The 27,429-nt window shown below is 40.2% G+C and overlaps 1 protein-coding gene and 1 long non-coding RNA gene across 2 annotated transcripts in view; one reads left to right on the top strand and one right to left on the bottom strand.

Annotated features, from left to right (window-relative positions):
* LOC103279402 (uncharacterized) overlaps positions 1–27,429 on the top strand; it is a 206,049-nt gene that overhangs the window by 150,636 nt on the left and 27,984 nt on the right. The window contains exon 3 of the long non-coding RNA XR_506760.3: positions 12,867–13,045. This is a non-coding gene — a long non-coding RNA (uncharacterized LOC103279402). The remainder of the gene's footprint in view (positions 1–12,866; positions 13,046–27,429) is intronic.
* Positions 7,485–27,429, bottom strand: part of lrmda (leucine rich melanocyte differentiation associated) — a 973,974-nt gene continuing 954,029 nt past the window's right edge. The window contains exon 7 of the mRNA XM_062975874.1: positions 7,485–8,480. Within this exon, the coding sequence (XP_062831944.1) occupies positions 8,401–8,480 (80 nt within the window). The 3' untranslated portion in view covers positions 7,485–8,400. The remainder of the gene's footprint in view (positions 8,481–27,429) is intronic.

Consider the following 27,429-nt stretch of genomic DNA (forward strand, 5'->3'; position numbering starts at 1 on the left):
AATGTGTGACACAAATGATGTGTTCCACTGATTGCAAACTGGTCCATTAAAAGAGATTAATTAGGACTATGCCCAAGGTAAATTTATCTTACAGATGAATTATGATTTAACTAGGCTCAGAGGCTCTAATGTCATCCTAGAGGACCTTCTGCAGTCTAGTCTGTGCCTAACTGAGCTGAGCCCTCCCCATTCTGCCATATTTTTCTATCTACTGCAATGACTGGGAAGAAGACATCATACCATACCATTGGCTAGGTCTGACCCAATTTCTTCGCAGGCTCCCCAGCACCAGTTTGGACAACTGTCATGTGAGAAATGAGTCTCCCACTTCCTACTTTCAAGTAAGTTAAGCAATTGAGTGATGTTTCACACCTCTGGTTGACATTTCTCTCTCAGTTCCAATATCAGGGTCCCTAGGTCAATGTTACAACCCTAGGTAATGAAGTGTGATTTGCAATGTTCCTAGCAAAGACTGTACAAAAAGTGATGAAGCCATTACAAAACAAAGGTGGATTTAAACAAAGGAGGTAAAATTACAGTTCAGTGATTAGTATTTGAGCTTCTATGGAGTCTCTTGTTTTTTTTTAATTACCACTTCCATTTAGTAATATTCTGCATTTTTGAAGGGGTGAGGTGAAAATTATCTTTTAAAATAATCTTAAAGTTGAAATTTTTTTGTGGTTGGTTTAATGCAGGGGTCCCCAAACTAAGGCCCGGGGGCCGGATGCGGCCCATCGAAGGAATTTATCCGGCCCCCACGGCACAAGGGCAGAAGGGGGTTGGGCTAAATGACCCAAGGGGTCTCTTCTTCTCTTAAAACCCATTTTATTATTATTATTATTATTATTATTATTATTATTATTATTATTATTATAAACACAAGATGAGTCCACAGCAGACACTCTGTTATGATTGAGCCTCATGGCTCTGTTACTGACAGACGTGGGCGTAAGACTCCTCGGGAGTCAGATACTCTCGAGGAGCGAGAGAGAAAAAGACTGCGAGACATATTTGCAGCACCATCTGACGAAGAATCTTTCGAAGGGTTTACGGAGAGAATGGAGGAGGGGCTGGTTAGCTCAGAGGAGGATGAGATGGATTGGACTCGGGTAAGGGAGGAATTGGGGGCCACTGGCCATGATGGGGCAGAAGATGAATGGGGACCTTCAGGATTAGACCCATGGCTTAGCTGGAGGGATGGGACGGGATCCACAGCTGGAGATGCTGTTGGGCGTAGTCAGAGGTGTTCCAGCTCTGACGAGGAAAGTGATGAGGAAACGCCCGGGTTAAGGAGGACAGCTGACAGTGATGAAGATTTGTAACTGGCATAAAATGGGGCTTGGGAGCAATTGCAAATTGCGTCGGGCAAGGTAATCTGGGCAAACGCTTGGGATCCGTGTGTGTGTGGGACGCTTCCCTGAAGACTTGTGTGCTTTCCTGTGCTGAGACGTAAGTTGATTGGAATCCAAGGTCAGACGGCGGGAGGGATTGTGTGGGCATTTGTTTGTGCAAACCTGTGTTTACTCTTATTAGCTTGACCTTCCGTCGTCTTTCTGACGGACGCCATCTCCTGCTTTGAGAACCCGGACTGAACTGACCACGGCTTGTCTTCCCCCCCTTCTTGGACTTGGAAAAACTACAAACGTCTGCTTCTGGCTTTGATCTACGGAACGGAACTGGTCTACTCTACTTCTACAATCCTTGGCTGAATTGCTCGTGTTGGAGATCCTGTCTACTGTGTGTGTGTGGGAGCGACGCAAGTTACTCTAAGCACAGTGCTGGCAGCAGAGAGGAATCTGCTGCCAATTAGTTGCATTCTTTGTATCTTTTGTTCCTTGGCTTTCGTTCTGTTAATACCTAGGCTGAAGCAAGCAGTTTGTTTTTACCCGGATTAAACTCCGGTTTAATCCGGTTTATCTTTTGAACATTTACTTTTGTCCCTTTTTGCGCTTAAAGGCAAAAACTGCCTGGCCCTTGTGTTTTTACGGGCATTTTTGAGTTCTGTAATCTAATAAACTCTGTTACTTTGAATCTTGTGGCGTTCTGTCCTTGACACACTCTGCTGGCTGTTGTATTGGATCATACAACGGACACTTCCCAAGTGTCTAGGACTGTGTGATGTATCGGCGAATAATGCGTGCAGATCCCAGTAAGGTGGCCTTCTGCAGCTGGCCAATGGTAATTTTGTTAGCGCCGATTGTGTTTAAGTGCAGGCCAAGGTCTTTAGGCACTGCACCAAGTGTGCCGATCACCACTGGGACCACCTTGACTGGCTTGTGCCAGAGTCTTTGTAATTCGATCTTTAAATCCTCATATCGTGTCAGCTTTTCCAGTTGTTTCTCCTCAATCCTTCTGTCACCTGGGATTGCTACATCGACAATCCATACTTTGTTTTTTAACATGATTGTGAGGTCAGGAGTATTGTGTTCCAAATCCCTGTACTATTATTATTATTATTATTATTATTATTATTATTATTATTATTATTATTATTAACATTGAGGCTGGGTGGCCATCTGTCAGGAGTGCTGTGCTTGTGCTTTTGGTGCACAAAGGCAGAAGGGGATTGGACTCAATGGCCCAAAGGGTCTCTGCCAACCCTCTTTTTTATTATTATTGTTGTTATTATTATTATTAATTATTATTGCTTGGTGGCCAACTATAGTCCGGCCCTCCAATGGTCTGAAGGATCGTGAACTGGCCCCCTGTTTAAAAAGTTTGGGGACCCCTGGTTTAATGTATATGTTTTTATTTGCTGTATATGTGTTGTATGGTATCGAATTGTGCCTTTATGCATGCCGCTCTGAGTCCCCTTTGGGGTGAGAAGAGCAGGATATAAATGTGGCAAAATAAATAAACAAATAAATAAAATAATAATAATAAAACTTTATTTATACCCTGCTACCATCTCCCCATGGGGACTCAGGGAGGCTTACATGGGGCAGAGGTCCAAACAACATAGGACAAAATATAGGCAACATAATACAAATCACACTATAAAAAAAATAAAACAGTAATACAATATATCAATTAAAACAAAAATACAGGATAAAAATTGCATTTCAAACACATAAATGGTAAAATTGTAATAAATACAGGATAGATTATTTAAAATATTTATTATTAAAAAAGAGGGATTAAAATAGAGTTGAGGTGCAGCTGAAGTTGTGGCTGCAAATGAGGGAAATATGGAACAAGGCACAGCGAACTAAGCTGGGAGAAGAGGGAGAGGCAGGTGTACAAATGGAAAAGGAAATAAAGAAGTAAGGAAATAAATCATGTTGAAGATGCAAGGTAAGAAAGCAGGCAAGGGAGGATGCGTAGTGCAGTGGCAGAATGCAAGGTGCAAGAGCGACAGACAGACAGACAGACATAAGATAATGAAAGAGGCAATGGAGAAAAGTATTTATTTATTTGTTTACTGTATTTATATTCCACCCTTCTCACCCCGAAGGGGACTTAGGGTGGATCACAGAACATACATAGGCGGAAAACATTCAATGCCGTTTTATCCACAGACAAGGCAGACGATTGAACATTTATAGAGGTACTAGCTGTGCCCGGCCACGCATTGCTGTGGCGAAGTATGGTGGTATGGGAAATAAAAGTATTGAGGAATTGGTGGTAGTTAAGGTAAAGGGTAAAGGTTTTACCTTATAAATGGGTTATATAGCTGTGTGGAAGGGCCTTGAATCTACACTGCCATATAATCCAGTTAAAATCAGATACTCTGTATTTTATAGGCAGTGTGGAAGAGGCCTAAGTGAGGCCTAACTCTGCCTATCCCCTGGGCTGAGTGGGTTGCTAGGAGACCAAGTGGGCGGAGCTTAGCATTCTAACTGGCAGCAATTGGATAAAAACAATTCTTCCTCTCCCTCTAATTAGGACTTTATTTTTGTTTTCTTTTTGTTGTATGAGCGTAGAGGCATGGATGATGGGTTGTGCTGCCAAGTTTAGTGTTTCTGGGATGTGTAGTTTTGTTGTTTTGTCCTAGGCCGAAATTTCATTATCCTTTTATATATATAGATATAGGCTTTTCCTAACCTCAGCTTCTTGGAGGCTTGTGCTCGGTTCTGGCCATGGGGGGGGGGTGTTGTCGCTCCATCTCCCTGCCAAAGAGCTTTGTTCGTAGCTTCCTTCTTTTTTGATTGAATCACCAGTATTTTCCTGGCATTTCCTTATGAGTGTCTTAATACCTCCTCGCTGTTTAAGTGGTCCCTATCTACTCACATTTTGCTTTCGACTTGCTAGGTTGGCAGAAGCTGGTCTAAAGGTCAGGAGCTCAACCTGACCTGGGCTTTGAACTCTCAACCTCTCAATTGACAAGATTTATTGCAGCTGGTGGTTTAACCTGCTGTGCTAAAGCCTTGTAGTTGTGATGATGACAAGGGTGGGTGGCAAAATGCCCACATCAAGGGAGGGGAGCGTTGTGAATGTACAAGGTGTGTCCAGGAAGGGAGAGAGGTACAACAACAAAGTAAGGAGATATTGTAAAGGCAGAAGTGATGCAAGAGGCAGTAAAAAGAGGAGATGAAAGGATGAAAGATGCAATGGGAGAGTACAAGAAGCAAGATAAGTTGGTACAAACTGAAATAAAGAGCTATGTAAAGAGGTATGATATTTTCATTTATCTCTTCTTCCTCCTCCTCCTCCTCCTGCTTCTGTTCTTCTTCTCCTTCTTCCCTTCCTTGTCCTTCTCCTTTGCATTTCCAGAAAGCATGCTCCGATACTTCTTGTGATGTTTTAAAAGAATCTGTGCCATAAAAATAATATTACTGTGATAACAATGTAATATATACAGTAGAGTCTCACTTATCCAACACTCACTTATCCAACGTTCTGGATTATCCAATGCATTTTTGTAGTCAATGTTTTCAATTCATCGTGATATTTTGGTGCTAAATTCGTAAATACAGTAATTACTACATAGCATTACTGCGTATTGAACTACTTTTTCTGTCAAATTTGTTGTATAACATGATGTTTTGGTGCTTAATTTGTAAGATCATAACCTAATTTGATGTTTAATAGGCTTTTCATTAATCTCTCCTTATTAGCCAACATATTCACTTATCCAATGTTCTGCTGGCCCATTTATGTTGGATTAGTGAGATTCTACTGTAATAGTATAATATTGTAGAATGCAATAGCACTACAGTAATCTGATCAGAATTGCATTAGAAGTGCCTCTGCATGGTAAAATGTTAGTGCTGCTGCTGTTATCATTAGGTGGCTTTAGGCATCTATAGGGGTTTATAGGCTAATTGACCAAGATACCTTATGGAGAGGTTGTACATAGACCTTGATGGGGGTCATACACACAAAGGCACATTGGTCAGGAGGTCCTGGTGGCTCAGTAGGTTAAATCCTTGTGCTGGCAGGACTGATGACTTGAAGGCTGGGTTGCTGACCTGAAAGTTGCCCGTTCGAATCCAACCCGGGGAGAGCACAGATGAGCTCCCTCTATCAGCTTCACCTCCATGCAGGGACACGAGAGAAGCCTCCCACAAGGATGGTAAAAAAAATCAAAACATTTGGGCATCCCCTTGGCAACATCCTTGCAGACGGCCAATTATCTCACACCAGAAGCGACTTGCAGTTTTTCAAGTTGCTCCTGATACAAAAAAAGGAGGTCCTATGAGGAGAGTGGACATAGGCATCTATGGGTGTCCATTAGCACATTGGCTAGGAGGCCGCATGGGGAAGGTGGACATAGATGTCTATGAAGAAACAGTCAAACTGCACATTCAGGAAATTGTTGCAACTTTTTTCCACATCCCTCCTATTTTTACAATATTTCTGGTATTTTATAGTAAAACAGTATTAGGGATTTTTTTCCCTCACAAACAACTTTCACAAAGAAGTCCCATTAAAAAAAAAAAGTCGAATAATGTGCAGATTCTCACAATCCTCTTTATGTGTGAGAATTTTTTTCGTATGAAAATGAAGTAAATGTAAATCTCCACCCTCCAATATTGAGTTATTTTATTGTTGCTTAGGAAACCATAGATAGATAATGATTTTCATTACACTGTAAACAAAAAGTACATGTGCTAACTCTTTTAACTGAAGACCTAGATGGTAATTGAACTTGCTATATGCAGCACTGCAAAAACCAAATCTCAAAACAAATTATGCTGAGGATAGTATTGAAGCATGACCATAATTCATGCCCAAAATAATTTTGCCACTGAAGTGGGGTGAACCCTTACTGATAGTGATACATTAAGGTTTCAACATTTTAAAAGTATACCATTTGGGGAGGGGGGATGGAGGGAAAATATAAAAGTCATGTCATCAGTTTTCAAGTGCATTTCAATTGTTTGAGGCAGGGTTAAAAAGCCCTTGATGAGCTCAAAAAGAGATATCAAACCAGACTGAATGTGACACAAGGTTATTCTAAGCACTCCTGCTTCGAACTCCTCTGCCATGGTCAAAACATGTACTGACACTTCTGAGCAGCTCATCAAATATAAGTGAGCATGGCTTGCAGCTGGTAGTTGTTTTTGGGAAATTAGCTGATTTCCCCACAAAACATTCTTACAAATAATCATGTTATAACAATCTTCTAACAATCTGATTTGCACCTTCTCAATCATAATTGAATATAGCTAACTAATTCATTTTTTTCCACTTCTATCTTCTTCATTTAACTCAATGTCATATGGACCTTTGTAAACTGGTACATACAGTGATTTTTTATATAGATGAAGACATCTACGAATAACAGGCTAGATACTCTACAGAAATGCAATAATATGTTAAGGACTTGTTTGGATTGCTGTCAATAAGGTTTTCAAATACATTATTTAAGATACAGATAGATTAAGGTGCGTTCACCCCATAGAAGTCTACATAATCTGCTTTTGCATATTGCAAGCCACACCACAGTATAGGATGTGAACAGAGACCAGAACTATAAATGTTACTCCAGACACAAGATCATCATCATAATTATTACCATAATCATTGGCTATCACTCATGCTGGAGCCCCAGTGGTGAAGTGTGTTAAAACACTGAGCTTCTGAACTTGCAGACCGAAAGGTCCCAGGTTCAAATCCCGTGGGCGGAGTGAGCGCCCACTTTTGCTCCAGCTTCTGCCAACCTAGCAGTTCGAAAACATGCGAATATGAGTAGATCAATAGGTACCACTCCAGCGGGAAGATAAGAGCACTCCATGCAGTCATGCCGGCCACATGACCTTGGAGGTGTCTATGGACAACGCCAGCTCTTCAGCTTAAAAATGGAGATGAGCACCAACCCCCAAAGTCATACATGACTGGACTTAACGTCAGGGGAAACCTTTACCTTTTACCTATCACCCATGCCTAGTATGGTTGTCTTCCAAAGTAAGTCCTGGTAACGTCTGGGGAAAACCTTTACCTTAATTAGTCTAGTGCAAGAATTTAGTCAAAAAATTATTTCCTAAAATGACTTTTGAAAGAGGTTCATTTTAGTTACATAGTTTTTACAAAAAGCAAAACAAGGAACAGGATTTGCTTTATTTGAATATTGATGACTGCATAGTAACAAATGTGACTGATGAAGTAGAACCAAATACATGTGCCCTCTCATAGGGAGAGCAAATCAACTCTTTCCCCAAATTAATTTTTTTCACGACAACTCAACAATATCCCTCTATTCTGTTCATCTTTTGCAGTTATTGTTCCTATATATAATCTCTGCCCCCAAAGACAAACAAGCACACTACTACTACAATGACAATTATTTTTCCATCCTTGCTGCTAAGTTAGGGACAAATACAAACATGCATGAATTTTATCAAGAAACACCCCCTTTCTCCAGCATTTGCAGTTAAATAGCATTTCAGATGCTTTTATTAGTGTCCCCCCCCCCCCCACATAAAAACAAGTGAACTGTGCTGTTCTACATGTGATACATCTACTTTGTGTGTTAGCATTAGATACCTGAGGACAATAGAGACAGATATGGAGCTGGTGTTCTCTGAAATTCTCAGACTGCAGCTATTTTCGATAAAGATAGTTTTCTCGCTCAACAGGCAAGCTGCAGATAAAGACAGGGGCTTCTCTGAAAAGCAGCTGAGCATGCTCAGTGGGGCCCCAGGTGTGACCTTTGCTCTCCGGCAAGCAGCAGTTGGGCCGGGCAATCCATCATGGTGTTCTTCCTGTCAGGCCTGGTGCTTTGCTGCAGCTGTCTGTCACACTGGTGGATGGGACCTGCTTAGAGGCAATCATGTCAATCTCTATGTGACTACTCAGGCTAAAGCAGAAGGATGGTTTTGACAGGTCTGGCAAAGTCAGCAGAAGGAACTGGAGGACTTTGGTTGATGCATCCTTTTTTTTTCTTTTCCTTCAAAAGAGGTGGAAGCTGTGTGTGTGTGTGTCCCTGTGTAAAGCGTTTTGCAGAGGCAGTCTCCCTCAGAGCTGGTCATCCCGTATAAATCGGTTGCCTTCCGAATGCTTCCCATAATAGACATACCGACATTTCCCTAAAACACCTGCAAAAATAAAAAAGAGAGACAGAGAGAGAGCAGTTAGCATTGAATGTGGTATGTGCAAATAATAGCACATTGCAGGAAGATCGGAGCAGGGGAGAGTATGTCTTGGAATTCAGTTCCACAGAAGCTTCTGTCAGTATGCATTACAACAACTAGGGGACACGTGAGCCAATGGTCTTATTTGTTTTAAGAAAAGGCTACTAGGGCTTATAATGCTGTTAAACCTGTTGGTCCTCTGACAAAATGTTACTAGGGATTTCAATTTAATGATTTTTTTTTTTGTAAAAGTGTCTTGGCAGTCATGAGTAACACGTAACATCTACAGAACTATCTCTCTGGCTTTTAAAATGTAAGCAAATGCTAGCAATTATGTCTTTCAAGCTCACTGCTGTGCCTACCGTGTTTCCCCGAAAATAAGACATTGTCTTATATTAATTTTTGCTCCCAAAGATGCTCTAGGTCTTATTTTCAGGGGATGTTTAGTTTTCCATGAAGAAGAATTCACATTTATTGTTGAACAATAACATGAACATTTATTGTATACTGTACAGTAGTTGTCATCACAAACCAGCATAACCAGACAAACTGTGAATCCTATCAAGAATTTCATGTTACTACCATTATTTCCATGTACAACACTTTATGGTACGTACATTTACCGATCCTGCATGCTCTGGCCTTCTTTTCGGTGAACATGCTTCCAAACAAAAACTTTGCTAGGTCTTACTTTTGGGGGAGGCCTTACATTTAGCAATTCAGCAAAATCTCTACTAGGTCTTATTTTCTGGGGATGTCTTATTTTAGGGAAAACATATCTGGCTGGACAGCTATGAATAAGGTTGAATATTTGAATAAGGTGTACCATGAAAATATGAGTAATACATGCACATCTCCAGGCCATTTGAATGAACCAAGGTGTATTTCCAGGCCTAAACACACACAGAGATGATTTTATGCATGTATACATGCAGCTCAGATGTTATGTGTAGACCAATGATGGGCAACCTTTTGTGCTTGGTGTGTCAAAATTCACCAAAAAACCTAGCATGACTTGGGTGGTGTGTCACTTTGAGAAAAAACCCATAATTTTGCAATATGTATAGTTTAAATAACAAAAATATATAATTGTAATATATAACTGTATTTAATAAATCAAAAACTATTTACTGCTATTATTTCCATGTACAACAATCTATGGCACCTCTTGCAGTTTCCACGCTGATTTCTCTCTATTTTAGTTTCAATGTAGTCATGAATAATGAATAATATAATAATAATATAATAGTAATAAAATGATAATATACTACAACAATAATAGAATAATAATATCCATAATTCCCATGGAGTAGACAACAAAACCACTGGACCAAATCACACCAAATTTGGCCACAAAAGACATACTCATCCAATCAATCTCCATGCGGAGATGTGTCAGCAAAAATGGCTTGGCGTGTCAGTGTTGACACGCGTGTCATAGGTTGGCCATCACTGGTGTAGACTAATATGTTAACCATTGTTTTCCTTCTCTTGAAATTTCTTCTAAGCAAGAAACTCCAACTATACCTTGAAATTCAGGTAACTATTACAGTTCTAATTTAAATATACACATCAAATGATTGCATATTGACACCTGGAATTAGCTAAGTAAAGGTAGGCTGATAATTCTCTGTAACACATCCAATTTGTAAATTCATAAATCCATTCAATCCTATTTCTGCAATGATCCTCTATCTCCATAATTTCAATAAAAATTCTACTTACATGCATGTTTTCCAATGTATTTCCCCAGAAAATATTTATCTCTCTCTCATTTTTACAGTGCTATGTCATATCACATTATCACATTAGGGCTTTAAAGTGGGAAGCCCTGCATTTTGGGCGTTTTCTGCCACCTGCAGAATTCTGGGAAATGTAGTTTGGGAAGGCAATGACTTCTGTAGCTGGGAATTCAAAAGGTCCTGCTCTAAACTACATTTCCCAGAATTCTGCCAGCTGTCCGCTGTCCGCTTTAAAGTCCTAGTGTGATAACGTGGCAAGTTAAACAAGCAATCATATTAAAATATTAATTTTAAACAGTTTTTTAAAAAAACAGTTGAAATATGGTAGTGATGGTGATGATAATGATAATGAGGATGATGACAATGATGGTGATGATAACAAAAATTCAAAAACAAATACAACAAATCCTAATTAAAATGCTTGCAGTAAAATAAAGGTGACATTCATAGGCCTGGATAAACAGAGGAGACTGCCTGATAGAGGGGTCAATTTGGCTTCCCAAGGAAAGAAGTTCCACAGGCTGGGAGCAGCAACCAAGAAGGCTGTTCCCTGTAAAAACCTACTACTGTAGTTTATACATATTCTGTTATTTTTATTAGCCAGGAGCTTCATCACAAAATTTGTAGTAATGGGAAAATTTAGATGATACAGCCCTCCAAACTCCGCATTGACCAGCAGAGAGAATTTGCACAGTAGATTTGAATATGAGACCCAAATAAATTTCTTGTGCAGTTTACCAACATTTGGTAACGTAGTCCAGCTTTTGGATCAGTAAATATATTAAATGATATACTCCACTGGGATCTAGCTTCACTTTATGTAGTGGTTCACATTTCACTGAATATTTTATGCTAAAAATATTCTGTGAAACATGTGTTTTGAAAGAAAAAAGATTGAAACCACCCTTAAGGAACATCTACATGGCCACTAAAACTGGAAGCAAGTGAGAATTGGCTCCATAGCACAGAGCCATCTCACCAACAACACAGGGCACAGCTGCTTAACGTGGTTTGGTCCCTGCATTAGGTAAAGTCGGGGAATGCTCTGAAGAGTCCCCACACTTCACAGTAGTGTGAACAGCTGGGTCGGTTCTTAACAGAAACTGGCCCTGCTGTTCACACAGTCATTGACTCTACCCTGCTTTTCCTGCTTATTGCAGTTCAGAGAAAATGAAATGGCACTTATGTGCATCATGTCGTCATCATTGTATGGTGGCTATGGAGCTTCAAAGAGCTCCATTGGTGCACACATGACTCAGAGATGGGCAGGGGGGAAGGAGGAGGCTGACCCCTTTTCCCCCTCCGAGTTACACAGGTACCTTTGCTCACGTCAGCAAAAGCATCCCTAGATGGCCAGGGGATCTTGGAGCTTTGTGGTGGTATGATGATGAAAACATGACAGGTAGCAGTCTGGGGGGTCGAACTGGGTTTGGCAACACTAGGCAGCCTGGACTCTATCCCACACTGTAGTGAGACAGAGGTGGGCATCTAGGGCTGGTTCACAATACTATCACTCCGGACCGGCCCCACAGTAACTGGCCTATGCAGGTGTGCCCTTAGTTCAACCCATTAGTCTGGATTAACATCCCATATATTTCAGAGGCTGTTCCAAGGAAGACTAAATTCAGAGCTAAAATATTATGTTTAAAATGTAGTTGTTTTTTTAAAAAAAGAGAAAGATATTTAGAAATATTATGATGAGACAAATATTATGAAGGAACTGGGGGCGGTGACGCCCGACAGGAAGCTCTGGTGTGGACTGGTCCATGAGGTCACAAAGAGTCAGAAACGACTGAATAAACATCAACATGATGAGACAAAATACATTGCCCTGGTGGTGGCATAGTGTGTTAAAGCGCTGAGCTGCTGAACTTGCAGACCGAAAGGTCCCAGGTTCAAATCCCAGGAGCGGAATGAGCGCCCGCTGTTAGCCCCAGCTCCTGCCAACCTAGCAGTTTGAAAACATGCAAATATGAGTAGATCAATAGGTACCGCTCCGGCGGGAAGGTAAGTGCGCTCCATGCAGTCATGCCAGCCACATGACCTTGGAGGTGTCTACGGACAACGCCGGCTCTTCGGCTTAGAAATGGAGATGGGCACCAACCCCCAGAGTCGGTCACGACTGGACTTAACGTCAGGGGAAAATAAATAATAATAATAATAAACTTTTTTTTTATATCCCGCCCCATCTCGCCGAAGGGACTCGGGGCAGCTCACAACAGGGACAAGCCCGAAACAACAATATAACATATTTAACAGAAACTTAAAACATTCCAACGATGCACAAAATAAAATAATGGACAATACATTAAAATCCAAGCAGATAAATTCAGAGTAATTAAAACCTTTACCTTTATATTTTTTAATTCTGAATTTGTACATTGATTTGTTTTTGTGGATGACATGTATGCATCAGTGAGCAGACATTTCAGTGATACAGACTCGAAAGAGACTGATTTATCCATTTCTACACCGTCTTCTGGAAACTGAATGCATGAGACAGTATTCCTTTGTAAACTGTATTAGCCCCTTTCATAAGGCTGGAAAGTCTTGTGGGTTTAAAGACCATTTATTAACACTAATTGTTTTTTGTTTTTTTTATAAACAGCATTCATCAGGCTCCTTTGGCAGACAGCACTGATAAAAGTCCTATGTGAGGAGCTGCCATGTTTCTCTGCAATTGGGACCGAGGCTGTTTATGGAAATCCTGGTGAGAGAGTTCTCTTTGATGAATGCCGGAGACTGCAGCTAGGTGTCAGCGCTTAGAAAATGAGGCAAGGACATGAGGTATTAATATTGTCAATGATCTCTTGACAGGAAAACAGATACTGCATTCACCATTAGATTTTAAATAGACATCAAGTGCGCTAATGACAAAAGGGCAGGCTTCAAACAAAGGGGGCTATCTGGCAGTGTGCTGAGCGAGTCTTTGGGCTGGCAATAACCTGATCTGAAAAGACACTGTCAGGGCTACAGACAGGCCTGGAATTGTGTGCAGTGACAGAAAACAGAGATGCTGACAGAGATACCGGTGCCATATTATGCCACGTATATTCTAACACTGTCTCCAGCCTTAACGAAACCTGACATCCTTTCCTATCACTTATAGTATTCTCCATGGTTCCTGCAGAAGATTTCTCCCTAGACATCATTACAAACTCCACTGTAGTTTTAAAGTTCCTGGCAGGCCTGTTCTGTCATGGAGGTTGGGTCCTAGAGGCCTAAGGATAACCTCAGTCAATCTAAATTTGGAGTTTCCCGCAGAAGTGCTCTCATTTTCACTGAGATCTCAGCTACTTGAGGTGATCTGAACGCTAAAGTGTGAGGAGCTGTCACCTTGAATAAAATCCTTAAAGTAAAGGCGCTCAGTTCCTGGGATGTTCAGCAAAGATGTTGGACGGTCTGGCAGCAAGAAATGAAATCCAGCTGCTCCTGCTCGCCTGGGGATAAAGGTGCTTGGGCTAGTGACAGTTAAAGTCAGCTGAATTTTTTTTTGAACTCCCGCAGCCCACAATTGTTTAAATTAACGAAGTGTTGTCTCTACTGAGAGTCCCTACCAAGGCACACTGCTGGGATTCGATTGCTGGGTGGATTGCATACACACTTTGCCTCAAAAGGCCCTGATAAAAGCACCGTTGAAAATGGTGCCACGAGACTGTATATATTTTTTTATCATGAAGGTTATTTGTAAAACAATAGGCTCCCTTATAATTTAAATGAAGTGACAATGACTTGCCTCTTCTCCTCACACATATACACGCTGCACACACAACCCCGCCACACACATGCACACACACACACTTAGCAGCTGCAGAAAACTGTGAAAATTATAGGGATCTGTATGCTACAGTAAGAGCATTTGATGATCAGATACATCATGCTCGGATTTAGAAAACCAACTGCGTGTGTTTCCAGCTCTCAGAACCCATGCTGCTGTGTGCATCTGCAATTTGTTCTTTTGGTCACATCCTCAGAAAATGTGAAAAGAGAGAATGAGACCACTACATTTAATGGCATAGGTGGCCTTTTTAATTAAAATACCAGCACTGGTCATAATAAGCCAAGTATGGCCCCAATGTATCAAGAGCAGTGAGCTCTCTTCAGAACAAGCTCCGTGTTCAGGCTCTTGAAGAATGGCACCACGAGGTCTCTCGAGGCATCATCTTCCCCCAAATGAGGCTCCTAATTTTTCTTAAGTAGCCGCTTCCACCATCACCATAAGCTGTTAAAACTATAATTATGAAAAAATTGCATTGGGAAGATTCATTTTTAAATACACTCTTTATCTTTTAAATGTTTTTTCTCTGTGGAATGGATGTTCTAATTATACCGGGTAAGTAACAATCTTGCAATCGCTCGCATACACAGGGAGATCTGTCTCACTTGAACACTACATTGTAATATGCCAGCATGATGGACCTTCCAGAGCAGGGGTGCAAGGGGAAGGGGCAATTATTCCCATAAATAAATATATGCATATATGCATGCATATTAAAACGTGTGAGGTTTTTTAAATGTGTGTGTTACTCCCAACCCTTAGATAGTTAGGATATAGCCAGTGATTCAAACATAATCCTCCTTGTAAGTGTTTCTTCAGGTCAGATTCTCTCCTCTCCATCATCTGCAAAACACTTTTTGGATATCTCCCCGCCCCCCTCATGCTAGTGGATCTTGAATGAAGGAGAATATGTAAAATAATACATATTTCTTTCTACAAAACACACTAATAAAAAGCCACTTATATCCATTTGTACATACAAATATGCGCTTCTTCCCTTTCTCTTTCATTTGCATCTCTTTCATCAGCATCTGTCACTTTCAAAAGTAACAAATCTATTTTCCATAGGCAGAGACATAAATATCTATGTAAACTTTGAGGGAAGCTGATACTTCCCACCCAACTTCAGATGCTGTTGACACAACACAGTCTGGCATGGTGAGGATGCTGCCCCTTCAAAATAAGGAAAATCTATAGTGAGTTTTACTGCAGATTTTGCCCAGCACCCGAAGTGTTCACATATGCTGTTTAATGATGAAACATCTAATGTTTACTTAAAAAAATAGATGTGAGTTAATGCCACTGGGTCAGGCTTCTTTGAAATCATTAATTATTGCTCAGATGCCATCTTTTATATTTATATTTTCAAATCTATAGTAGAGTCTCACTTATCCAACATAAACGGGCCAGCAGAACGTTGGATAAGCGAATATGTTGGATAATAAGAAGTCTATTAAACACCAAATTAGGTTATGATTTTACAAATAAAGCACCAAAACATTATGTTATACAACAAATTTGAGAGATATAAAAATGTCACACTTCCTGAAGGTCTTGGATCAGGTGGCACTTGTGACTTGGGTCCCCCCCCCCCCGCCGCTTTTTTTAGTTGTTCTGCTAGCTATACAGGGTACCAGAAGCTAAAGGATTGACTATTGTAATCTACGGATATTATTTCCTACTGAAATATAAGTGTAAGTACTACCTCTATAGATTATGAACATGGTACCCAAACATATTTCATTGCCTTCTCAGGGTAACTCCCCTAGGACTATCCTCATTGCAGCAGTGGGATATAGGGAAAAGCTATTCAAACTATTTTAGTTCAAAGATAAAGACCTATCAAAACCAAATTTAGTAAGTATAAAATAAATTATCCAATGTAGTTATTGTAGGTACCAAGTTCAATTGGTGAGGACTGCGGCTGCAGAGGAAAAGACTAGATCAATCCTCTCCACACATTGTGGTCCTGACCCATATTGGAACTGCATGCTATGTTCTAAACCTGATTGTTATTTCTAAACACAGTAGATCAACTGAATATAGTTCATGTAAGTGTTAATTCTACCATGTTCCTCTACCCTGGTGGGAGTAAAAATTGGATTTAGATCTATGTCTTTAATGCATTTTATAGCTGGGTTCTAAATTTCAAATTAGATTAGCATAATGTAATCTATGTAGAACAATTCTTGGAGAATATTTGGAAAATTCGGCTCTGATTGTTTGCAGGGACATATTTTGTCAGTTTTCAAACTCAAGTCATCAGATGTAAATTTCCAAACCGTAGGATTTGTTTCAATCTTGAAAAACCTAAATGCTCTTGGTTTAGATAGTACTTTTACCCATATGATTCACTCCTTCCCAGATTCTGGAATCAACCAAGAAGACCTGTTCTACATCCTGTTAATTATGAATAGTTAGTTGTCATATAGAAGAAGCAGGGAAATGACTGCAAAAGAACTGAAACTATCAAAAACTCTTGAATTATATCATTATCATCTCAGGACTCAGTATCTGGTACTGATGTTTATTGGCATAGAGGAAGGAGAGTGCTAATCTTCCAACCCTGTTTGATCTCTCAACAGCTTGTGATACCATTGGCTATGGTATCCTTCTGGTGATGTTCTGCATTATTTTGGTGAGGGAGTATTGTGTTGAGAGGGCTCTGAGCTTATAAGCAGGATCACTTTGAAAAAGTACTGTTAGGAGACTGCCTCTTCCTATATATGCTATAGGGTAGCCCATGCTCTTCGATGCTATTATTATTATTATTATTATTATTATTATTATTATTAATAATAATAATAATTAATAATAATAATTTTATTCTTATACCTCGCCCCATCTCCCCGAAGGGACTTGGGGCGGCTTACATGGGGCCAAGCCCGGACAGAACAATATAAAAACAAAACAATAAAACAAATCAATCAGACAATAAAAGCAAGTCATAAAAACCACATACAAGATAAAATGATAAAATCATGGATTGGGTTCAAAGGATCTAGGCCAAAGTGCTAAAAGTGCAAATATATCATGTCATAAGGGAAGGGTGGTTACTCAGCTATGATGGCTATAAATATGGTAGTTAATAATAATAATAATAATAATAATAATAATAATAATAATAATAATATAATTTTATTTTTATACCCCGACCCATCTCCCCGAAGGGACTCGGGGTGGCTTACATGGGGCCAAGTCCAGGTCACAAACAATATAAAAACATAACAATAAAACAATCAATCAACAATAAAACAAGTCATAGTTGCTGCCTCAAGTCTCAGATGCAATGTTATCAAAATACTAGTGATGAACAACTCCATCTCCCCATTTCACCTGAAAGTGCAAAAGCTGTAAACAACAGAACCGTTGTTTAGAAGCAATGACGGGTTTTTTTCATTGATTCCCAAACTCTTGTTCTCCAGGTGTTTTGGACTTCAACCACCAAAAGCCTCAGCTACTTTAGCCAGTGACCAAGAATTTTGGGAGTGGATGTCCAAAACAACTGGAAGGCTAGAATTGGGGAAACACTGGGCTAGTTGAATGCCAATAAACTAAGGCTGAATCTTAACATAATATAGATTCTAGGCATCAATTGTTCATGGGTCCAGGAACTAGGGAGATTAGATATTCTAAACATATGACTTCATTACACAGGTGGCTGCAAGCGTCTGATCAAGAGAGCCCCATGGTGCCCATCACACAATGTACACTGACTTCTGGTGGGACACTGTAGGTAGGGAACAATGGGGTCAGCACAGGGGGAAGCCATGCAGTGACACTTCCCCACATATGATGGGGAAGAGTCGATGTAAGTGAGGCAGGGTGCAGGGCTTCAGGATTGCCCAGCAGATTCACCACAGGGGCTGGTGAATCACCCCAGTACCCCTCATTAATGTGACGAGGTCTTATATAAAGACCTGAAGGAGCAGGCATATGTGGAGAACTGGGATGTGTGAGAGACCCGCTTTAGTTCACACTTAATCACACACTTAATCTCAACATGCCCTTAAGCATTTTGCATTTCTGAATTTTGCTATGCAGTTTGTCTCCCCACTGCCACTACGATTGGATGGCTTAATATGAAAATAGGACATCTGCATACTATTTGTTAGTATGTGCAAGTTAGCCTACACTCTCTGGAAAAGATTTGTGGTTATTTTCCAGGTGAGTTAGACAGGATATTTCAGGTCAAGGTAGCAAAACAGTCTCCTGTGCAATGTAGCTAAATGCCAGTAGCTGGGAGGACAGCATGTTGGATCTCAACAGCATTGGAGGAAGAAAGTAGAAATGGAAGGGAGCAGGAAAGAAAGTAAGATTGGAATTAACAGAGAACATAAGCTGGAAAAATAAACACATGTGAAGGGCAAGGGGAGATGATACATGGGAAGTTTTCAGTCCAATCCAAGGGAAGCTGCAATAATGTTCAGTGCAAACTAGCAGTCTGTGTGATTAAATGCAGTCTGGTGTAAAAGCACTTCAGAGTTCCCATTGCAGCTCTGGACTGTATGTGTGTTCTTTTTCTAAAGAGAGGAAATGGGGGGACACGAAAGGGCAGAGATAGACTGGATGCTTATTTTTAAATAACTCAGAACCTCACGTAATCTTTGGAGAAAATCAAGGCCTTTGTCCAAGTCCATGGGAATAAACAGACAAGTTGATATTTAATAATAAGCCATGTTGTGCTGAGGTTATATTATGTCACCATGATCTAGTCAAGCTGCAAACTGTGGGCTGCTTTATATGACCCAGACTGAGATACAGTTTAAAGTCCTCTAACACATTAAGGAACTGAGCCATTAGGTTGACAGATTAAAAAAAGATCTCAGAGCTAATGTTTCCATTATGCATATCCTGGCAGTGGAACAAACAACACTCTGTTCCTTAGATGTCATACTTCATTTGTTAGGAGGAAAATGGGTGAGAGAGAATCTCTTCATCTCTGAATGACAGTGACATGATGACCTTTGATCTTGGCATATGCTAGCTACAGATCCGCTACCTCTGGTGAAAATGGGTCCATTTACAGAATATTATTTTAAATCATTTAAAAAGCTCTGACCTTTGGGTGGGAACAGATTTGTGGCTTTGCAAGGAAGAGGAAGAGCTCCCTATTTTAATTCAATCTCTCTCTCTCTCTCTCTCTCTCTCTCTCTCTCTCTCTCTCTCTCTCTCTCTCTCTCTCTCTATCTCTATTGTGTGTGTATGTGTGTGTGTGTGTAAACATTGTAATTGCAATGTAGGAAATGTATTTTTATTTTATTTTTTCTTATTTATAAGAACCTAGGATGAAGCTGTAGCAACTGCATTTTCATTGTATGAGTTGCTTATATCCATTGATAAGACTTGAAAAAGACACAAAAGGTGAACACAGATGCCTGTTTGCCTAGAAAACTATTACTGTTTATTAAAGATTCTTCAGTAATTATTTATTCTGAGTTATGTGTAAACTGTGTACAGTCCCCAAGTTATAAACAAGATTGGTTCTGTAGGTTTGTATGAGTCGGAAACAGGTACATTTTTAAGTACATTTTTATATATATCTGTGCGTGTGTAAGCTTTGGGTAACATAGGGAAGGGTTAACACCCCTGTGGTGTTTGTTTTTCTGTCTGTGTCCCTGTTCAGAATTTTTCACTTAATTTTCTGTCCCTGTGATAATTGAATTTTGAAAAATGTGGCTTGTTATGGAAACAAGTACTGGTGTTAAAGCTTCGATTGAGATACCTTTTTCCCTATGATAACTCTTTAAGGAGTGACTGTCCCTTCCAAGGGATAGATTTCTGCCACTTCCTGTTATCTTACCCCCGTTCTTAACTATGAGTCATTTGTAAATCGAATGTTTGTAACTCATGGACTACAATTTAGCAGATTAGTTAGCCAGCAGCTAGGCCATCATGTGGGTTATAAGAATAGGCTCATGTCACCCAAAGCTGATAAACTATGATTAATTGTAATTATCAAACAAACTTTAAACCATGATTAAAAAGATCTTTCCCAACAAAGCACAGTTATAACTAGGTAGGCATTGTTTAGTATTTGGACAACACACTAAACACCAAAAATATGTTTCACTCTAGATCTAAACCATGCCTTTCCACTAATTTTTGTTCAACTTTTTTCTAGGAAACAACAAAAGGGAATTCCATGGTATGTCTCCTCACCTTGAGATAATTACAAAAGTTTCACTAACTTAAACCCAAATCTACCTTCCAGTACTTTGTTACAGTATCCAGAATTAAATCAAAGGATTTGGGGTATGGAATGATAAAAAATCCAAACAGATTAACATAAAATCATAAACCACTGCAATGAAACAACCCATAAGAATCACTATTGTGAGGCAGAATGAGTTTACAATCATCATAACCCCAGAGCATCAACCAATATCCAGATATGAAAATATGACCAGTATTGGTGGAAGGAGCACATTACTAACAAGAAACTACAAAAAATTGCTCCGCACAGGCATTGACAATTCTTGTCCCTGCTTTAATACATAACAATTGTGTCATGTGCGTATAAGTCACTAGGGGATGAAGATGTACTCTTAATATATGGCATTTTACTCACAGATTCCACTAGACAAGACCATACATTAAAACCAAATCATACAAAGTTATAGTCCTATTTGATTGATGTTGTTAAGTGTAAACACAGCATGAGTAATTAATATTTCTCATTCTAAACACATGCCATGGAAATAGGTCCCATTGTTTTCAATGAAATGGAGAGCACCATCCCAAAGGCATACTGTCACTATACCAAGCTAAGCTACTGAAGTAAAGGACATGACCACTAGAGGGCAGCATTAATTTGTCAAATGAATGGTGGAGGCCACAAATTAAATATTCTTCTAGGACAATTATAGCAATCCTATTTATTTCCTTCACTGTCCACTTTAGGGCCTGCGAGGATCTGTGAATTGCCTTATATTTAGTTAACAGAATTTCCCTCACTATTTTTTGAGTAACTTTCACAATAGCAAAAGTAGAGCGGTCATTTATTTCCAGATGAAGGAAAAATATCAAATGTATTTTTAAAATCAATAGTGGACATTATGTTGCACTCTAAAGAAATTTTGAAGTGAATTTAACCTTCTCTGAGGAAACTGCCAAGAGGCTTTAAGCACAGTAATACCATGGGATGAAATTTCCCATATGCCTACCCGTAATTCATAGGAAATATTCCTGTAATTTGTTAGCCATTTTGTGCTGTGGATGCCATCTGTCTCTTACCTGAACCAGGAATCTGAACATCATTCAGAAGCTGTTCAAGAGTAGGCAAAATTGTAAAGATTTGGGCTTGTTGTGGCCACTTGATTTCAACTGAAGTCTAATGTTCCTGCTTGGGAAAAATACTTAAGACCGTTGAGGAAGTAGCAGCTCAATGCTATTCACAAAAAGTAAGCTACTCTGTGTTAGGTGGTGTTTACTTTCTAGGATGTATGCTTACGATCCTATCCAGTATCAGGCAATTTAAATTCCAAACACTGAAAGCAAAGAGAGCAAAGGAAGCCACTTCAAAGAAAGCTTCTAAGGAAACTGGAGTCTTGTATGAAAAGGATCTACATTGTTAGGCAAATGGGATTTACAGTTCCTCTGCTTATAGTTTGTTAGCAGATAGGCAGTGATTGAAGTCTACCTCAATAAACTGTCCTTGATTGAGAGCAGCAGGACAGCAAGGAAAGGGGCAGCTTCATCTGCTTTAGAAAGGACTTTCATGGTTTAGGAGTTGCCACCAAGAAGGCCCTGTGTACCTATAAGGGGAGCTATACAAACTAGAATAAAAGGTTTCATTTTGACTGGACAAGCAGGGTTCAAAATTATACTCATTGGATCTGAATCGACTACAACATGCTGGTCAGAAGAAAATGTTATTACCAGTATGTAAAATTTTGTGCACACTCCTTTCAATCCATACAATTTTGTATCCATTTTAACAGTATGCCATTTTGTATGTTTGTTGGCCAGAAAATTGATGTTGCTAAATTTGGAGAACTGCAAAAACCTGAGGACAGTTTTATTTCAGTGTGTTAGTTCTAGAGGCATGGATTATGTATTGTAAAAGAGGGTAGCATAGACAACCCAATTAATAACAAATAGATGTCCCAAATAATAAAAGATAACTGCCACCGATTAGTGGAAATGCAGCCACCACTGTGTGGAGAGACACCTTTAGATTATAAAAGTGCTCAACCACCCAATATCAAGTTTATTCAGGCACAGGCTTGGTGGTTACAAAAGATGTTTCACTTAGAGGTATTCTTATTAACAGTTACAATACTAGAATGAGATGAATCAAACTCTCTAAAATATCACTTCTTTTACTTAAAGTAGTTAAAACTTCTTCCTCTGCTCCTTTCTAAACTGTTACTTCAATGGATCTCTGTGAGTCCAGCTGGGATTGGTTCCCAAAGTTTGAAACTTGGACTATCCAGTGACTTCAAGCCACAGTCACTCCTGTGATATACTATCACAGATTCTCTGTGCCTTTCCAGGACACAGACTACATTAAATAAGTCACCAAATTTATTTGAAACCAACTCAAAATGAACAATTGAGTCTCCTTGATCCCATCAACCTGGAATCAATCTTCCCTGTGCCTCATCAGAGCACAGACTGAGGCTTCACTTTTAAAAACCTCTTCACTTCTCCTCCCCTTGGCAGATGGCTCCGCCCACATCTCCAAGGCAACTGCCTCAGAGGAGAGCCACTAAATGGCTGCCGCCGTCTCACACCTACCCAACCAAACCACAAGTGCATAGTTAAACACAACAAACATGAATACAAAACTCATACTTCATTACATGTATGTTGTTATTAAAAAGAAATTAAGCAAAATTTGTAATCAATTTCTAACAACTAGAGAAGATTTTTTACTTTCCCTGTAGCCTGTGGCCCTCCCATTAGAAGTTACCTGCTTTATGTGAGCATTAACAATTTGTCCTTTCTGTTTGTCAGATATTTAATAGTATGGATTCTGCAGAGCTGATTTATACCCCTGAGCATCTGTATAATGCATCTGTTCTCAATTCCTGATTGTTGCATCCCGTTTTCATGAAGTTTGCAGCTGATTTACAGGTGTGTGGCTCAACCCCAAAAATCGGTTTCAGATGGAAAAATAGTTTCAAAATCTGGATCATATAATTAGGAACCTAGTTCCAATGCCATATTCAGCTTAAAACATTATATTCTATTGAAAGATTATTGTACTTAGATGACTTTCAAGACAAAACTTGAATCTCTGAGCTTTGGTTTGGGTTTTCTTGACATTTCTGTTGTTTTTAAATAACACTCACATTATTTAAAATAGTAATGCATGTTTTATTCAGAAACAACAAAACTCAGGGCAAGTTATAATGAAATAAACTGAGCCAAATAAATTACATTCATCTGGATTCACTAGTATCAATACAAGAGTGAACTTCTGTCAAAATACTAGTTATAGTAAAGGAATATGTTACCATGTCCTTTGCTGCAGTGTTTTAAATACCTCAGTTCTGTCTTATGGTAAACGTATAGAAACAAAGGAATTCTATTGCATAATTAATTATGACAGTCCAAAGATTGCTAGAAATCACAATATAGGTATCAGATTGAGAAATGCAATCTAGTCGTCTTGTGTTTTAATATTTGCTGTAAACGACTTGATCATTCTGAAGACTGGCATAGCTCAATATACTCCACTGGCTAAAGATAAAATGTGGTATCTTACAGAATAATTCAGTGCAATGCAAACAATCAGTGATTCAGCTGGTTCCCAAAAAGATTTGGAAAAATCATGTAGAGCATCAAATATGAATAAGTTGGAAGCTAAGAATGCATCTCAACAGAGCTTGGAACTAGGAAATAAGCAGGATAGGTATGTGGAAGTCTCAATTGACATTTGAAGTTAGAAAAAATTGTTGGGTTTCTCTAGAATCTTTCCATTTGGCTGAAGTTATAATAAATCTTTCAAAACAAAAAGATTTAGAGAAGCAAGTAGGAAAACATCTTTTTGCACACAGACTCACAAACCTCATCAGGTGCACTTTAAACTAGATCCACTGGGGGAGGGGAACAACAGCCTGGCGAACACTATATTACCCACGACCACAGGGAACTGCCGAAAGGCTAAACGGAGGGCTGCACAAACACAGCAAGGACCAAGTACAGAGAGCACAATAATCCCAAATAAACAGTTCGAGGGGAGGTCACAGGGGCTTACATGTCTTTACACTAATGCTCAGAGCATGGGAAATAAGCAAGACGAACTCCAACTCCTAGCACAGCACCACACACACGATGTCATAGGCATCACTGAAACCTGGTGGGATGACTCCCATCACTGGAATTTAACCATTGAGGGCTATAACCTCTTTCACAGAAATAGAACAAAGGGGAGAGGAGGGGGAGTAGCTTTATATGTCAAAAACAGTTACGTTGCAGAAGAAATGCAAGACTGTAATCCGGGAAACCAGCTTGAAAGCATCTGGATAAGAATCAAGGGAACCGGGACTCAAAAAGATCTTGTCGTGGGTGTCTACTACAGACCTCCGAGTCAGGATGAAGGACTTGATGAAGCCTTCTGTCAACAGCTGACCAAACAGGCACAAAGAAGAGATATAGTAGTCATGGGCGATTTCAATTATCCCGATATCTGCTGGAAAACAAACTCGGCCAAGAGTACAAAGTCCAACAAATTCCTCACTTGCCTTGCAGATAATTTTATGGTCCAGAAGGTAGAAGAGGCAACAAGGGGATCAGCAACTCTTGATCTAATCTTAACAAATGTGGAAGACCTGATCAATACAGTTGAAGTGGTTGGATCCTTAGGGGCAAGTGACCATGTGCTCCTGCAGTTTGCAATACAAAGGAATGCTGAAACTAAGACAAGTCAAACACGCATTCTGGACTTTAAGAGAGCTGACTTCCAAAAAATGAAGGAATTACTGAGCGGCATTCCATGGACGCCGATATTAAAAAACAAGGGAGTTAAGGATGGATGGGAGTTTTTCAAAAGTGAAATACTCAAGGCGCAAATGCAAACAGTGCCAACAAAGAAGAAAAATAAGACAAGTGCAAAGAAGCCAGAATGGATGTCCAAAGAACTTCTAACTGAGCTAAAGCTCAAAAGTGACATGCACAAGAAGTGGAAAAGGGGAGAAATCACCAAAGAAGAATTCAAACGTATAGCCAACACCTGTAGGGAAAAGGTTCGCAAGGCTAAAGCGCAAAATGAGCTCAGGCTTGCCAGGGACATAAAAAACAACAAAAAAGGCTTTTTTGCTTACGTTGGTAGAAAAAGGAAGAAAAAGGAGGCGATAGGGCCATTGCAAGGAGAAGATGGGGTGATAGCGACAGGGGACAGGGAAAAGGCAGAACTACTTAATGCCTTCTTTGCCTCGGTCTTCTCAGAAAAAGAAAGCCATCTTCAACCTCAGCAACACGGAATGGACGAAGGATTGGGGGAAATCCAACCCCAAATAGGGAAACAAGTTGTCCAGGAACACTTGGCCTCTCTAAACGAATTCAAGTCCCCAGGGCCAGATCAGCTACATCCAAGAGTACTGAAGGAACTAGTGGAAGTTATTTCAGAACCACTGGCAATTATCTTCGAGAGTTCTTGGAGAACGGGAGAAGTCCCAGCAGATTGGAGGAGGGCGAATGTGGTCCCTATCTTCAAGAAGGGAAAAAAGAACGACCCAAACAATTACCGTCCGGTCAGCCTCACATCAATACCAGGCAAAATTCTGGAAAAGATCATTAAGGAAGTGGTCTGCGAACACTTAGAAACAAATGCGGTCATTGCTAATAGTCAACACGGATTTACCAAAAACAAGTCATGCCAGACTAATCTGATCTCTTTTTTCGATAGAGTTACGAGTTGGGTCGATACAGGGAATGCTGTGGATGTAGCATACCTGGATTTCAGTAAGGCCTTCGACAAAGTCCCCCACGACCTTCTGGCAAACAAACTAGTAAAATGTGGGCTAGACAAAACTACGGTTAGGTGGATCTGTAATTGGCTAAGCGAACGAACCCAAAGGGTGCTCACCAATGCATCGTCTTCATCATGGAAAGAAGTGACAAGTGGAGTGCCGCAGGGCTCCGTCCTGGGCCCGGTTCTGTTCAACATCTTTATTAACGACTTAGACGAAGGGTTAGAAGGCACGATCATCAAGTTTGCAGACGACACAAAACTGGGAGGGATAGCCAACACTCCAGAAGACAGGAGCAGAATTCAAAATGATCTTGACAGACTAGAGAGATGGGCCAAAACTAACAAAATGAAGTTCAACAGGGACAAATGCAAGATACTTCACTTCGGCAGAAAAAATGGAAATCAAAGATACAGAATGGGGGATGCCTGGCTTGACAGCAGTGTGTGCGAAAAAGATCTTGGAGTCCTCGTGGACAACAAGTTAAACATGAGCCAACAATGTGATGCGGCTGCTAAAAAAGCCAATGGGATTCTGGCCTGCATCAATAGGGGAATAGCGTCTAGATCCAGGGAAGTCATGCTCCCCCTCTATTCTGCCTTGGTCAGACCACACCTGGAATACTGTGTCCAATTTTGGGCACCACAGTTGAAGGGAGATGTTGACAAGCTGGAAAACGTCCAGAGGAGGGCGACTAAAATGATTAAGGGTCTGGAGAACAAGCCCTATGAGGAGCGGCTTAAAGAGCTGGGCATGTTTAGCCTGCAGAAGAGAAGGCTGAGAGGAGACATGATAGCCATGTACAAATACGTGAAGGGAAGTCATAGGGAAGAGGGAGCAAGCTTGTTTTCTGCTGCCCTGCAGACTAGGACACGGAACAATGGCTTCAAACTACAGGAAAGGAGATTCCACCTGAACATCAGGAAGAACTTCCTCACTGTGAGAGCTGTTCGACAGTGGAACTCTCTCCCCGGGGCCGTGGTGGAGGCTCCTTCCTTGGAGGCTTTTAAGCAGAGGCTGGATGGCCATCTGTCGGGGGTGCTTTGAATGCGATTTCCTGCTTCTTAGCAGGGGGTTGGACTAGATGGCCCATGTGGTCTCTTCCAACTCTACTATTCTATGATTCTATGATTCTATACCTATCATAAGTTATGCAGAAGCACTTCCATTTGCTTTGGAGAAAAGAAATTCTAACTAATAGTTTAGTTAGTAAGATATATATCAAGACTATATTTTTCCAAAGAGAACGGTGGAAAATTGCAGGAGGTATAACAGAGAGTAATTTCACACAGTTGTCTCCTTTTCAATTTTTCAATTAGTAAGGTAAAGGTAAAGGATTTCCCCTGACGTTAAGTCCAGTCGTGACCGACTCTGGGGGCTGGTGCTCATCTCCATTTCTAAGCCTAAGAGCCGGCGTTGTCCGTAGACACCTCCAAGGTCATGTGGCCGGCATGACTGCATGGAGCACCGTT

The sequence above is a fragment of the Anolis carolinensis genome, chromosome 3 (assembly GCF_035594765.1).
Source record: "Anolis carolinensis isolate JA03-04 chromosome 3, rAnoCar3.1.pri, whole genome shotgun sequence".
NCBI lineage: Eukaryota > Metazoa > Chordata > Lepidosauria > Squamata > Dactyloidae > Anolis > Anolis carolinensis.